Source organism: Oncorhynchus clarkii, chromosome 9, assembly GCF_045791955.1.
Source record: "Oncorhynchus clarkii lewisi isolate Uvic-CL-2024 chromosome 9, UVic_Ocla_1.0, whole genome shotgun sequence".
NCBI lineage: Eukaryota > Metazoa > Chordata > Actinopteri > Salmoniformes > Salmonidae > Oncorhynchus > Oncorhynchus clarkii.
The window spans coordinates 42,031,746-42,046,043 of record NC_092155.1 but is presented as its reverse complement, the minus strand read 5'-3'; the positions used below and the strand labels follow the sequence as shown (position 1 = coordinate 42,046,043).

At 42.4% G+C, this 14,298-nt stretch overlaps 1 protein-coding gene across 3 annotated transcripts; it reads left to right on the top strand.

Annotated features, from left to right (window-relative positions):
- Positions 1 to 1,672: 1,672 nt before the first annotated feature.
- LOC139416334 (mRNA-decapping enzyme 1A-like) lies at positions 1,673 to 14,061 on the top strand. Of its 3 annotated transcripts, none has more exons than XM_071164852.1 (10): positions 1,673 to 1,984; positions 6,071 to 6,111; positions 6,422 to 6,549; positions 9,255 to 9,321; positions 9,511 to 9,652; positions 10,720 to 10,836; positions 10,990 to 11,565; positions 11,659 to 11,718; positions 11,842 to 12,078; positions 12,390 to 14,061. In XM_071164852.1, exons 1-10 carry the CDS (start codon positions 1,862 to 1,864, stop codon positions 12,468 to 12,470), a joined length of 1,572 nt encoding a protein of 523 aa, XP_071020953.1. In that variant the 5' UTR covers positions 1,673 to 1,861; the 3' UTR covers positions 12,471 to 14,061. The 3 variants fall into 3 exon arrangements, with proteins under 3 accessions (XP_071020953.1, XP_071020955.1, XP_071020954.1); XM_071164854.1 differs by having other exon boundaries at positions 1,799 to 1,843; positions 12,390 to 14,057; XM_071164853.1 differs by lacking the exon at positions 11,659 to 11,718 and having other exon boundaries at positions 1,831 to 1,984; positions 12,390 to 14,057.
- The last annotated feature ends 237 nt before the right edge of the window (positions 14,062 to 14,298 follow it).

Below are 14,298 nucleotides of genomic sequence, written 5' to 3'. Positions count from 1 at the left end.
TTTAGCTTATGTTGATTGGACTAAATTGTTTTTGGTATCTTTTAGTTGGCACTGTATTAGACGAGTTATAGGTGATTTGATGTTGAAATGTTAAAGTTGAAATGGTTCAGGAAGAGTGGAGGTAGCTCCTGTTTTCTTTGCAACCTGCGGTAAAGTCTCCGTGGTTCTAAATCAATAGTTCTTTAGGGGTGGGAAAATATTGGAAATATTAATTTGCTTGGCCATTCTGTAGGTCATGTAATTGTTTGTTACATGAAATATGCTTTGTGGACTTCACCTTACAGATGTTGCTCTCTGCTTTTGTGATGAAACAAAGGAATTTATTCTGCCACTTTGTCTTACTGTCTTGGCCTTAGGCCTATTTTTATCATGGTTGCAAGGCATATGAGCTAACTGTATTTATAGAGCAAACAAGGCAATTATCACAACACAGGTTGTAATGTAGATTTTTTTTCTGGCTTCCCCAGTGATTTTACCCACACACTGCTACTGGTCTACGGTATAAAATGTATATCCTATAAAAAATAATGTCGCTCGTGTGTTATTATACCTACACATTAAATATATATTGTCAGTCAGTTGTTTTTTCAAATTTTGCCATTGATTAGGCTAATAGCATGAGGTCGTTAGGCAACATAAATTGTGTAACACTATCCCCATGATTTACCCCGGTGTCGTCGAACCCTGACCGTGACCGTAATATCATCTCCCTCTTTTTTGGGACCACATGACACAGTTTAGGGCCCACATTCTGTAACGAACCGAAAGGAAATGAACCATCTGTGTGTTGGACGGTTACTGGTTATTGGATTAGCCTAGGTCTACCTGTCTTCAGCTGGACTACTGTTTCACAGCGATAATCCCTTAATTATAATACTTCGTTCCCCAGTGAATTGAAGCAAAGGATGTTGTTGACCTAACTAGCCTAAGGCTACTTCAGAAAATAACTAATGACTTTCAATATCCAATTTGATCTTTTGGCCTATAGCATAGGCCTACGGGTTTAAGACTGAGTTGGAGGCCCGTCATTCACTTAAAACTAATAACGGTAGGTTTATTGACAGAACAGGTATCTCTTTTACTATTCCAAACCCCACATTGAGGTGCTTATTTCAAAAACATGTCTTCCCCCCTATGCTAAAAGATGCTTTAAATTTGAGGGTCACCAGTAGCTCCAAATTGTCTATTATAAAGGTGTTGCCACATGGGTTATCGGTGTCATCGAAATATATTGCATCAGTGCCGCCTTGTGGTAAATCGTGCAGTCTACATAGTATTTGGCCCTAAGGAAAAAATATAATATTTTGCCCAGTCCGAAATTAATTCTTAGACCCTAACACTTTTCCTGGGACTAAAATAAATGGATGAATTGGTTGGTGTGGTCATTATTTTCCACTGACAGCTGGCTATGTTGATCAAAAAAAATATTGTTTGGGTTTTTAGAGATCTGGGTTATGATAATCCAGAGCTATGGGTTTGACGTTTTGTCATCCTCAAGTTATATAGTCTACTTGGATAGACAGGCCCATAGCAAAATAGCCACCTCTCAAATGCATGAGCGTGAGCGAGCAATCATTTTTAGGCACTTGCGAAATGAGATTCAACACTGACTGGACTGATCTACAAATCACCATGAGTCATTAATAAATTATCAATAGCATTTGTATATCAGTCAATCACAATTTACACATGATACGCTACGGTTTTTAATTTTGACGCTCTCGAACACGACCAATCACTCCAACTCATTGCGGAACTAAAAGTGGGGCAGAACTATAAGGCATTGTGACCATGTCTTCCAAGGACAGTGGACATTGAGTGTTCATAGAAATTATTCCGTGTGGTAAGCATTGTATTCAAGATGGAGACCGCCAGTAAAATGAGCCTTGCAGCTCTACAACAACAAGATCCGTATATCAACAAACTTCTCGATGTTACCGGACAGGTAGCACTGTACACATTTAATTCCAAAGCAAATGAATGGGTAAGCTCGCCAAAGGAGTCGCTTGTTTCTTTCTGTTAACTAAAAGGTAGCTAGCTAGCGTTGCATAGCTAGATAAGTAACTATCAGCTACGTACAGTAGCTAGCTAGCAAGCGAGCTATCTACCTAGTCCAATATGTACTCTTAAGGAGCCTACCGTTAGTTACCCTAAGGTTCAAGGACCGTAAGTTTTTGTCAGAAGAGCAAAATACTCTTATCTAAACGTGAATCGATTCTCAATTGCGATACGGTTCTAGAAACATAAAGGCCATTTAATGTTACTTTCATATCACATCAAAATAATTTCACATGCTAAATATACACTTACTGTACACTTTTTTTTAAACGGTTTTTATCACAGTTTCAACTGACAGTATTTTTCAGTGACCACCTTTCTGGCGGGGTAGGCCAGTTGAGAACAAGTTCTCATTTACAACTGCGACCTGGCCAAGAAAAAGCAAAGCAGTGTGACAAAAACAACAACACAGAGTTCCACATAAACAAACGTACAGTCGATAATACAATAGAAAATTCAATGTACAGTGTTTGCAAATGTAGAAGAGTAGGGAGGTAAGGCAATAAATAGGACAGAGGCGAAATAATTAAAATGTAGTATTGACACTGGAGTGATGATGTGCAAGTCGAAATACTGGGGTGCAAGAGGGTAAATAATTACACACAGGTATTCGTAGCATGATAGCTAATTAGCACTGTCTTCTGTTTGTAAACACGCACTGTGATATGACCGTGTGGGAACCCTAACCCTATAGTATCAATTTAACCTTTTGTTTTTTGCCAATTATGTCTCCCTGGTATGAAAGATAAGGTCCTTATGCTTCCAAAACCGTGCCGCTAGCGATGCGTGTTAATCTTCAGACTGACTGTCAGAGCTCTTAACAAAACTCCCCCACACAGAACAAGATGCCTTCGTCCTATGACTCTTAGCGTTATGCTAAAGGGCTAACTATCTACTCTACTTAATTTATCACAGAGACCTTAAAAATAGTATTTTCATTAGCAATCTAGCTAACTAAATACAGTACCAGTCAGTTTGGACCCACCTACTCATTCCAGGGTTTTTCTTTATTTTTACTATTTTCTACATTGTAGAATAATAGTGAAGACTTCAACTATGAAATAACAAATGGAATCATGTATTAACAAAAAAGTGTTAAACAAATCAGAATATATTTTATATTTGAGATTCTTCAAAGTAGCCACCCTTTGCCTTGATTACAGCTTTGCACAATCTTGGCATTCTCTCAACCAGCTTCATGATGTAGTCACCTGGAATGCATTTAAATTATGTCAAGAACAGCTCAAATAAGCAAAGGGAAACGACAGTCCATCATTACTTTAAGACCTGAAAGTCAGTCAATTCGGAAAATGTCAAAAACTTTGAAAGTTTCTTCAAGTGCAGTCGCAAATACCATCAAACACTATGATGAAACTGCCTCTCATGAGGACCGCCACAGGAAAGGAAGACCCAGAGTTACCTCTGCTGCAGAGGAAAAATTCATTAGAGTTAACTGCACCTCAGATTGCAGCCCAAATAAATGCTTCACCGAGTTCAAGTAACAGACACATCTCAACAGCAACTGTTCAGAGGAGACTGTGTGAATCAGGCCTTCGTGGTTGAATTGCTGCAAAGAAACCACTACTAAAGGACACCAATAAGAAGAAGAAACTTGCTTGGGCCAAAAAAACTGAGCAATGGACATTAGACCGGTGGAAATCTGTCCTTTGGTCTGATTAGTCTCAATTTGAGATTTTTGGTTCCAACCGCCGTGTCTTTGTGAGACGCAGAGTAGGTGAACAGATGATCTCCGCATGTGTGGTTCCCACAGTAAAGCATGGAGGAGGAGGTGTGGGGTGCTTTGCTGGTGAGGCACACATGTTAATTGAAATGCATTCCAGGTGACTACCTCATGAAGCTGGTTGAGAGAATGCCAAGAGTGTGCAATGCTGTCAAGGCAAAGCGTGGCTACTTTGAAGAATCTCAAATATACAATATTTAGATTTGTTTAACAAATGTTTTGGTTACTACATGATTCCATATGTGTTATTTCATAGTTTTGATGTCTTCAATATTCTACAATCTAGAAAATAGTCAAAAATAAAGAAACCCTTGAATGAATAGGTGTGTACAAACTTTTTACTGATATTGTAGATAACCACACACCTCTAGCTAACGTTAGCTATATCAAGCCAACACGCATGTTCCTGCTGGGTTGTGTAGCAAATAGATTTTAAGAGTCTTTGGTTGTTGGCAGAGCCATCTATTAAATGATGGGGCAACATTTAGATTTCTGCCTAAATAGACATACCCAGACTGAATTACTTTTCATGAGATTGACATAAACATTAACAGGTAATGTTGCATTTTAAAAAAATAATAATTTTAAGTCTGGAACTCAGCTTTTTGGAAGATGTATTATTATTATTATTATTTTTTATTGCTGAGGTGTACTCACTTTTGAGGACACAATCTCAAGTACATAGTACAAATATTATGCAAAATCATATCTATGATTTCTTTCCCTGTTCAAAGGTGTGGCTAGAGGGCTTGAAATGACTGAAATGCTTTCTAGATATAATAACAATCAAATTGTAAATAACTTACTATACAATCTATCATACCTGTCAAATAAATATCATGCTTAATGACAGGACAATATCTTCACTTTCTTATAACTGTCGACAGAATTCTCTCCTAAACGTCCACAGAGCGGCTGAGAATCCATTCAAATGTGTGCAGACTTGTCACAACTTCAGCTTTTAAGCACAAAGTGATTTTGTCCTGTCTGTGACTAAGAGAAAGTGCTGTTATTTAAATTCTATGAAAATATGTTGTATTTGTTTCATGTTGAGAGCTCTAAATCTGACTGAGAATATCACAGTGAGATGAAACCACAATGGCTGGACTTGCTAGACTGCCACTGTCAATTTTGATAATAGATTCTTTGTGTGGTTAGGCCAGAAAATGACATGCAAATGTGGGGTCGGAAAGCTGACACTTCACAAATGTCAGTCGGAGCCAGTTCAGAACTGCTCAAAGTTCCCCATATGTTTAAGATAGTTTGGCCAGGTTTTAGAACGGCTGCCATGTTAGGGGCTGTTCTAAGTTAGCTAACTTAAAACCAGTTAGCTAGCTAGCTAGTTTGTAGATAATATTTATCTAGTTCAAACATTAGCTAAGTACCAACGCTGTAAGCTAGCTAGCAATCAGGGCCCCGTTCAGCAGGACACAATGGTGTGCAATGTTTGATTTAATGGTAACGGTGTTGTTCTGAAGGATCACTTCACACAGCTGCACATTTTTATGTGGTTTCACACACAATATTTCACAGCCATTTTGATCAGGCCACACCTACCTAATGGGATCAAACCATACCTTATGCTGCGTTCACGTCATGTCAGAAACTCAGAGATTTTCGACTTGCTTACTCGTTGTAGAAAGATGATACCTGAGTTTCCCAATTGGGAAGTATCAGAATCAACCAATGGGAAGCTCGATGCAAATAATTTGCATTCATTTTAACTCAGTTTCCGACAAGATGTGAACGCAGCATTAATCTCAGTTAACCCAGAACTGAAGTCTTGCGTAATTGGTCAGATGCTCGATAAAGGTCTGGGTCCATAAGAGAAGATTGAGAACGAGGATTGGAACCAGAACTAATAGCTCCACCCTCTCTCTTTGCAAGTCTATAGGCCAAATGTCCCATTCCCTTCCGAGATTCGGAAGATGCTAAAACCTGGGAAATCGTGATTTGTCGAAAGCACAGGAACTAATGCTGCTTGTCGTCTCATGCATCCCGTTGTATCATGACATATCTACGGTACCGTTTTAAGTATTCTGTCCACGAGAGATTAACCACACCTTAAAGACGGTTGAAGAACCGTTTAGGGGAAGCTTGTCATTCAGTACAACCGTAATGCAACGTAATAAAAGGTTTAATAAATTGAAAGCAACCCAGACCAAATATCAGACTTTTTTTTGCATGTTTTGGTTATTCTTCTTGTACTTGATGATTGATTCATGTTCATCGAGTTAAAGTTGTCATTTTTCTGCGCAATTTCCATTTCAGGAAAAGACCGAAATCGAGGGCACCTTATTTGTTTATGCAAGGTAATTTATTTGTATCAGATATGTGGTGACCTTTTTTAAATGGGCCACTGTTGTAAAGATGCTAAACTAACCCCTTTTTATATGTGGTTGTCTCACCACCTGTCCTCTCTCCTTGATATAGTTGCCTTTTATATTGTCCATATGTCTATGCCTCCCTAATTGATCTCTTCCCCTCTCCCCTAACCCCCACCCCTCCCTCTTACTCTCTTTATCTTAATCATTCTCTTTGCTTTTCTCTTTCTTTTTTTTGAGTCGTGAAAACATGTAGCCTAATAGTCTGTCTCCATTGCTCTCAATAACCTATCCACAGGTCTGCTTCCCCTCATCATGGCTTCACAATCATGAATCGGCTGAGCACAGAGAATCTAGTGGAGCCCATCAACAAAGACCTTGAGTTTCAGCTTCAAGACCCCTTCCTGCTGTACAGAAACGCTAACTGTGAGTAGGATAGTCCATTTGTCAGTCTTATCATTGGAAAGTGATACAAAACGAGGCAACGGTTTGCTTTAGGACCATGCGGACGCCTCCGAGCAGTCGGGTAGGCTGTTTGGAGTGTTAATCCAACTGTGAGGAGAAAAAAATATGTCCGTGTTTGGCAATGCACTGCCGTTTAGCATGTTACACCTCGGTAGTGTTTGCTATGACTTGGGAGTGCAGCGCATCGCGGTTGTTATGGAAGCGGGCCAAAAGGAATTGACAACCCAAACCATTGCGCGGGCCGGATAGAAATGTGTCATGGGCCGGATCCGGCCCGTGGGCCTTGTTTGACACGTGGTCTACACAAAATATTCTGAGAAAGTGTGGGGATGAGAAGGGTCATGTTAACATGTTTAGGTAAACCTAACTATAGGGCGATTCCACACCAGCGGGAACAGATTGTTCTGGTAATTCTCACATGGGAACTTCATTGGAAGGAGGGATGTTTAGTATTCTTTTTACGTTTGTATCATAAACCATTTTTTTTTAGAATGATGAAATTGGCAATTTTAGGCCCTTTATAGACCTATACATGCCTCCTGTAAGACCCTATGATCTGTGAACATTCTGGTGCTCGTTATACTTATTATAGTGTGTTCTAAAAATATGGAATATGTTTAGATTTTTTAATACTGTTTTCACATTCATTTATCAAATGTAAAAAATATTTATATCTACTTTAAAAATAAAAAAAAATGTAGATGTTGTTTGTGACAATATACTCTTCAAACACGTCACATTTCCAGAGTGGGCTCTCTGGTACATTTTAATGACATCACTCATTTTATAACCAATCACAGCCCTCCTTTAGGATTGCACAGTTCGAGTTCCCTTTTGAATCTATTTTCTCATTCACTGTGTTGGTGGTGCTCATAAAATGCATCATGCCTTCAGAATTAGCCAAGAGCCCACTCTGGGGAAATTTTATGTACTTGTAGAGTAAACTGTTCCAAACCAAATCAAACGGTTTCATTTTAAGATGAATAAATGAATGTGAAATGTTGTATATCAGAATCCAGACGTACTCCATACTTTAGAGAACACTATAAGAATTCTAAAGACACCAAGATGTTGTCTGTATCATGTACGGTTCACAGATCATAGGGTCATAGGCCTAAAATGGCCACTTTCATCATGATTTTCCACAACAACAAAAAGTGATACAAATGTATAATGCATTTCAAACATTCTTTCTCCAAATGTGAGAATTGCCAGGAGAATCTGAGATACCAAAAATATGTTCCTCTCCCGCTGGCACGGAATCATCCTATATATCTATTAAAAGAGCTGCTGGTGTATATATTTTGTATTACTAGGCTAAATTTAGCATTGAATGTGCTGTTTATTTCATTCGCCCCAGATAAATAATGAAGACCATCAATGTTTAATAAACACACTACTTTTTTTTGTAATGAAGTTGCAGAGCACTGCTTGCACACAGTCATTAAAGGTCTGTCAAACTGTGTTGAATTCAAAGGAGAACTTGAACTCTTCCAGACTCTTTTGATGACGAAGGTATGATGTCTTCGACTGCAATCCCATCATAAAATTGACTTTTTCATCTTCCTGTTTAGTCCTAAGGAAAATGAAAGGACCCTGTCTGTGCAGCAGACATACACGTACAGACATACAGGGAAATAAGTCTTAATTTACACATGCCCCCCTCTGACATAATGCCACCTCTTTAATATTCTGCTATTCTGCTGACCCCTGTGTAGAGATGCATGCACACAAATGAATCAGATGGACATTGACCACATGCTAAACACACTAGCCTTCCAGTTAGACTTGCCTCTAAAAGCACTCAGCAGACCTCCTTGCAGGGTCCTCTGGAACATGACCTTCCCCTTGTGCCGGAGGTCACGCCGAGGCTGACCGGGCGCGTCGAGCAGGAGCATCTCCTCTGACGGGTCTCCCCCGCCCATGGCCTTGCGCTAACACGGGGTCCACCCAACCCAGGAGCTCTGTCTGAGGGGGAGAAAAACGTGTCCCTCTGGCCCCAGGGCCTCTTATGTTCTGGAGCTGCCTGGAAACCACCTCATGGATGGGATGGATACAGTACGTCTGCTCTCGGTGGTAGTTCTGTAGGCGTCTGATCCAGTCATCCAGAGGGGCAGCAGTTTTATCTGACTGGAACCCTGTGACTCCTCCCCAGTAGTCGAGTGCCTGCAGGCCACTTGGGAGGGGATGCAAAGAATATCATGAACAAGTGTGTTTTGGGAGGGAGGGCTTTCTTGGCTGTCCTTGTGACTGTGAAGGGATCGTGACTTGAAATTTTGTTTTGGCGTGATTTCGACCGTTCAGGTTTGTGTCCTGCCGTTGCTCTCGTTGCACACATCTGTTAGTGGAGGGGTTGTGTCAGTGCTTCATGTTAGAAAATGCGGCCTTTTTACACACACCTGTTTACACGTCCCAGAGTTCCCCAGGTAGCTGTAGAAACACTACCGTTGCTAGGTTACCAGCCTCGGAGGGGAAACCTGGCAAGAATCTCTTCTCACACACACGTATGCAACGTGACACTCCTGTCACACGCTGTTGCCTCAAAGTTGCTGAACCATCCATTTCCTACAACCTCCCTCCGCCTAAGGGATAGCTAGCGCCAGTGAACCTTCCGCCTGCCATTTTTAAAAAATATTTCCCTCTTTTTCGTTGTGTTCCTCTTACAGTGGGTATATACAGCATCTGGTTCTATGATAAGAAGGACTGCCAGCGCATCGCTCAGCTCATGGTGAAGTGAGTATGGCCCGTGTGAAACACACCACAACTAACCCACAGCTATGAAAACCACCGTCACCCACAGACGCTGCAGGGAGTTATTTAGCACGTTACAGATATGAGATTGGATTGTGTGTTTTAGTGGGGGGGTTTTTCCCCCACTGATTTGCGAGGGTGTTTGTGTCTTTTATTGTGTCTGTCCTCCAGGATCGTGAAGCAGGAATCCATGCAGGCCCACCGGGGCTCCCCAGAGAGGGCCAACATCCCTGGGAGGACCAATGGCTGCGCAGAACCTCGCCCCATCGATATCCTGGAGCTCCTCAGCAAGGCCAAGGATGAATACCACAGGGTGAGAGACGGTCTTTATCGTCAAGTCGTCGCCCAGGACTCTATTGGGGGAAATGCGTTACAAAAGTATTGCGTTACATAAATCAGATTACTTTTAGAAGTAACAAAAGTAAAGTAACGCCTTTTTCGAATTTGGTAGTATTATTAAAGTTTATTTGTCAAACAACGCGTCACCAGAACTGGCGGCTTGAGAAAGATTTTGAATGAAAATATATGAAATCTGTACAGATGTTTGCCTTACAGTATATATGGCTAACTAAGCAGCCCATATGATAGCGCAGTACTTGCAGACTAGTACAGGAAAGCAGCGCCACCGATGAAAGGAGAAACCAGCGATCAAACCCGAGTTAGTAATCTTTGGTAGAGCGCACATGGATCGCCTTGCTCTCTCCGACAGTCAAACAAACAGGGAGATTGAGATTTTTTTTCCATGAAACTTAACACAAAGTAATATAACGTATCCCTTTCCACCCAAAGTAATATTGTTAAGTAACGCGTTACTTTTGTTAAACGTGACAAGTTAATATATCACTTTTTCAAGTTACTAATCCCAACACTTCCACAAACGCACGCGAACACAGTCCAGAAAATAGTATTGTTTGATGGACTTTACCCCTACACATACATCACGAATTAGAGTGCGATTTAAAATCCTGATTTTTTTGTGCAGCCAGCTGTGGATGGGGTAGCAATGTCCCCCTTCTGTTTCTCTCTCTCTCGTAGTCAGTGAAGAACTCACTCACTGCCTGTCTGTTTACTTACTCTTTGTTGGTATCACTCTCTTTCTGTAGATCTTAGTCCTGCTGCCCCAAGTGTTTTTCATTGTTTTAAATGCTGAGATTGCTCACAGCCCTCCCAATTTACATTAGTCCAGCGTTTCCCAAACGCTGTCCTCTGGACCCCGAGGGGTGCACGTTTTGGTTTGATGATGAGTTGATCATTTGAATCCGCTGTGACACACTAGGGCCAAAACCAAAACGGGGTCTAATTCTGCATTAGACGGGAAACACTAGTTGGAATGTCAAAATGATACATGTGTCTGTGGGATTTATTTTGTGCGTTAACTAGATTCAGACGGGTGAAACGGAGATGTCCGTTACTGCTGAGCAGGGGTTGAACACCGAGACGCTGAAAACAGCCGGCGGGGCTACAGAGCGCGCTCCCAGTGCCCCACCGCCAGAAAAGGTACAGCACCACATTCTGCCTGAGATGAATGCACTTTGTCTGACAACACGCTACCTGTAACAAGTGTTCTCTTGCATGACTGAAATTACTCTTACTTGTCAGTCATAATTGGATAGTGTTGTTTCCTATTGACTGTTATTACTGTATTTGCAGAACTCCCACTCTGGCCAGAGGCAGATCACCGTGGAGGAGCTGTTTGGCAGTTCTCTACCCAAGGAGACCGGCCTGCTGCCAGCCATGCCTACCCAGATTTCCACAGACCCTGCTGCCCCGAGCCCCGCCAACTTCCTAAAGGCCCAGCACTACACTCCATCCATACCCTTCCAGCCCTTACTGGCACCCCGCGTCACAGCAGCCCCAGTGGGCAACACCCGGCACCTGGCCTCTGGTCTGATCCCCCTGATGGAGGCCAGAGGTGGCCCCAGCCCGGGCTACACCCTCCACGCCAGCCCCGTGTTTCCCGGTGGACCTCCAGGGGAACTCCAGCACTCTATGTCCCCGCTGTTGGTCGCTCCACCTGGGGCTGAGGCTCGCGGTCCCCCCCCTGGCCCTCCGTTGACTTACCTGGGGCAGGATCTCCTGGGCTCGCTGAAACCCAGCCCCTCTGATCTCCACAAGCCCGTCCTCGCACCCAACTTCCTGCCCAGCCCGCTGGCCACGCCCCAGAGCTTCAGAGAGCAAATCCCCAATCCTGCTGCCATCTGCAGCATTCCCACAGGCCCTGTGCAGGTAGGTAACTGCCTTTGCCCCTGTTATTTCTTTGTGATGCGGACTTTGTGTAATCTGTCATTTCTGAAGGGCTCCCTTTCTTGTCTTTCTCAGCCACAGAGTAAAGAAATGGATGTGTTCGCTCAGTCTCAGAAACCGTCGAAATCCATGCCTGTTAGTATGATTTTGCTATCATGATGTAGATGGCTTTGATTGTACAGGCAGTTCTTTACATAGTTGAAATGAAATCTTACCATGTCCTCTTCCTGCCCTCTCTCTTTCTCTCACCCATCCAAGGCTGTTCCTATAAAGGCAGGGCTTGTGATACCGGGGGCGGGTGCTTCACTGACGGGGGCGGAGCGCTCAGTGCTGCTCTCACCGAGCGCCTTTCAGCATTCTGTTGCCAAGACAACGGAACTGCAGAGGCAAGCTGCTCCTTCCTCCCCTCCAGCAGCAGCCACAGGGGCTGTGGAGCCCCCCCAATCCCCTTGCAACAGGACCCAGCTGCAGGACACACTCATCCACCTCATCAAGGTACAGAGAGAGCTGAAGCCTTTTTCTTGTGTTTGAAGCCTTTCGTCAGGTTCAGGGGTTTTCTACCGTAGATGTCATCTGGCTGCTGTTGACATTTATGAAATGCTCATGAACGGCGTATGAATGTGTTATTCATGGGTTATGAATTATGTTAGGAATTCATTCTGTATGTACCTAAATCTAATACTTGAGAGAGCGAGTGAACTGAAGCAGTTGAAGTCTGGGAACTTGTTTGTACTGTTATACAAAATGACTGGACGATAAGTCTTCTCTCTCTCTCTCTCTCTCTCCTGTGTTTGTGCCCTGTGCAGAATGACCCAGCGTTTCTCAGTGCCATCCACGAGACTTACCTCCAGATTCTCTCCAAGGACCTGAGCAACGTCAAGCTATAGCTTTAGTCCAGACATGGGGATGGGCCTGGACATGTCAGGACAGGGGCACAGCCACCAGCCAACCTAAGCTACAGGTACTGAACCACTGGGTGGGACCTGGGACTGCTTCTGCTGCCACCGGCTATGTATAGAAACACAGACACTGGCTCTGTTCCTCTGGAGCAGCTATGGGGACTGCAGGAGGATTCGAAACCCAGGAGGCTCACTCATATGGCCCTGCTACCCTATGTAGAGAAGGTAAAAAGGGAGATGTTACGCTTGACAGTAGTGTCAAATCATGTACGCACTCTAGAAAGAAATATTGTTCCTCTCTTCTGTGGATGAGAACAAGACCAAAACCCCTAAGGAGGGTAAACCCTTATCTCTGTGTGGGTCAGGGGATAGGACTTGCTGTGCAAGCCAAGCTTTATTCAACTCCACTTCCTTGTTCTGCCCTCGGGAATAGCTGTGATTCTCCACACACATGCGCTTTGTTTTCTCTCCTCTTTTTCAATCTCTGTTCTTTCTTTTTTTCTCTGTCTTTTGCTCTCACCCCATTCACCACCAAGCCTCTGTAACTATGCCTGTTAAGGGACGTGTGCAATAGAATGCAATGCCTTCTGGGAGAATACTGTTTACTGATTCTCAAGTGTCTCCCCCACCCAAGGGTCTAAACAGAGAATTGTTGTATTAATTTAGGCCCTATTCTGTGGGTTTTGCAGTAAAGTCTACTGCAGCACTGAGCCTGAGCTAAATGCATTCAACGGGATCGTCTTGTTTAACACAGATATGTTGTCACTCTGCAACCAACAGCTCAAAGGGACTAGCATGTCATAACAGGTTGTGTCAGTGTGTATGTATTTGATTTTGTAGGTCAGGTAGTTTTTTTTTTTTATGTGCTTGATAATGTCACCCCTGTACACACATCTGACCTTGTGCCATACTGCCAGTCTATGTTCACATTATTTTGATCACACGCAGCATGTATTTCTGTATGGCTGCAATCAATCACACATTTTGATTCCGATTGACGGAATGAATGAATGGCGGCGTTGCGCTATAGACATGGGAAGCAATTGAGAACATCCTCTAAACCAATAACTGATCAACACATTATGTTGTCTAAGGAATATTTGTTTTTGACCTTGTCTCTGGATTTATTTCTGCCAGTAAGTATATGTGAGTTTCTTCGGGAGGTAAGAAGAGAACCTCTGACTTGATTGCACTTTGTTTTCATGTCGAAAGAAAATGTCAGTAAAAAGCATTTCATGAGCAGTTTGTGACTCCTTTGGTTCCTCGAATACGTTTTAAAAAATATATATCATAGTACTTAATACATGTTGATTGGTGTGTTTTCAAAGTGTACGTATTATTTAGTCACCGGCTCTATACTGGTGGAGAAGAGAGGTAAAGGCCCAGAGATGATTTAAAAAACAAAAACATTTTAAAACCGGTATGATTTTTTAAGATTGGTCAGTGCCAGTGTAATGATGAGTAAACATGTTATTTGGTGTCTTTTAAGAACATCCGTTTTTTAATTTGTTTTATTCTGTCACTGTGTACTTCTGTTTTACTATTTTGTGATATTAAAGTGAAGTTTTCTCTCAAGCTATTTACATTTTTTTTGCTCAAAGAAATGACTTTTCTTGGTCAATAAAACACAAATGATTCCCTGTTTTGACCATTGCAGTCATTACATCCAGCAATGTCAAACAGTGAGGCAAGTGCTGACACCAGTGGTGCATCTCAGTAGTTTTCTCTCCTTGTTTCCTGTCCTTCATCTGCTCTAATCTGACCAGAGTTTTTCACATCAGTGCAGATGAAGGAAAGGAGACAAAGAAAGGAGTCT

Coding starts and splice junctions, on each gene's coding strand:
- LOC139416334 (XM_071164852.1), top strand. CDS start 1,862: ATGGAGACCGCCAGTAAAATGAGCCTTGCAGCTCTACAACAACAAGAT. Junction 1,985..6,070: donor ATTCCAAAGCAAATGAATGG/GTAAGCTCGCCA, acceptor TTTCCATTTCAG/GAAAAGACCGAAATCGAGGG. Junction 9,653..10,719: donor CCAAGGATGAATACCACAGG/GTGAGAGACGGT, acceptor TGCGTTAACTAG/ATTCAGACGGGTGAAACGGA.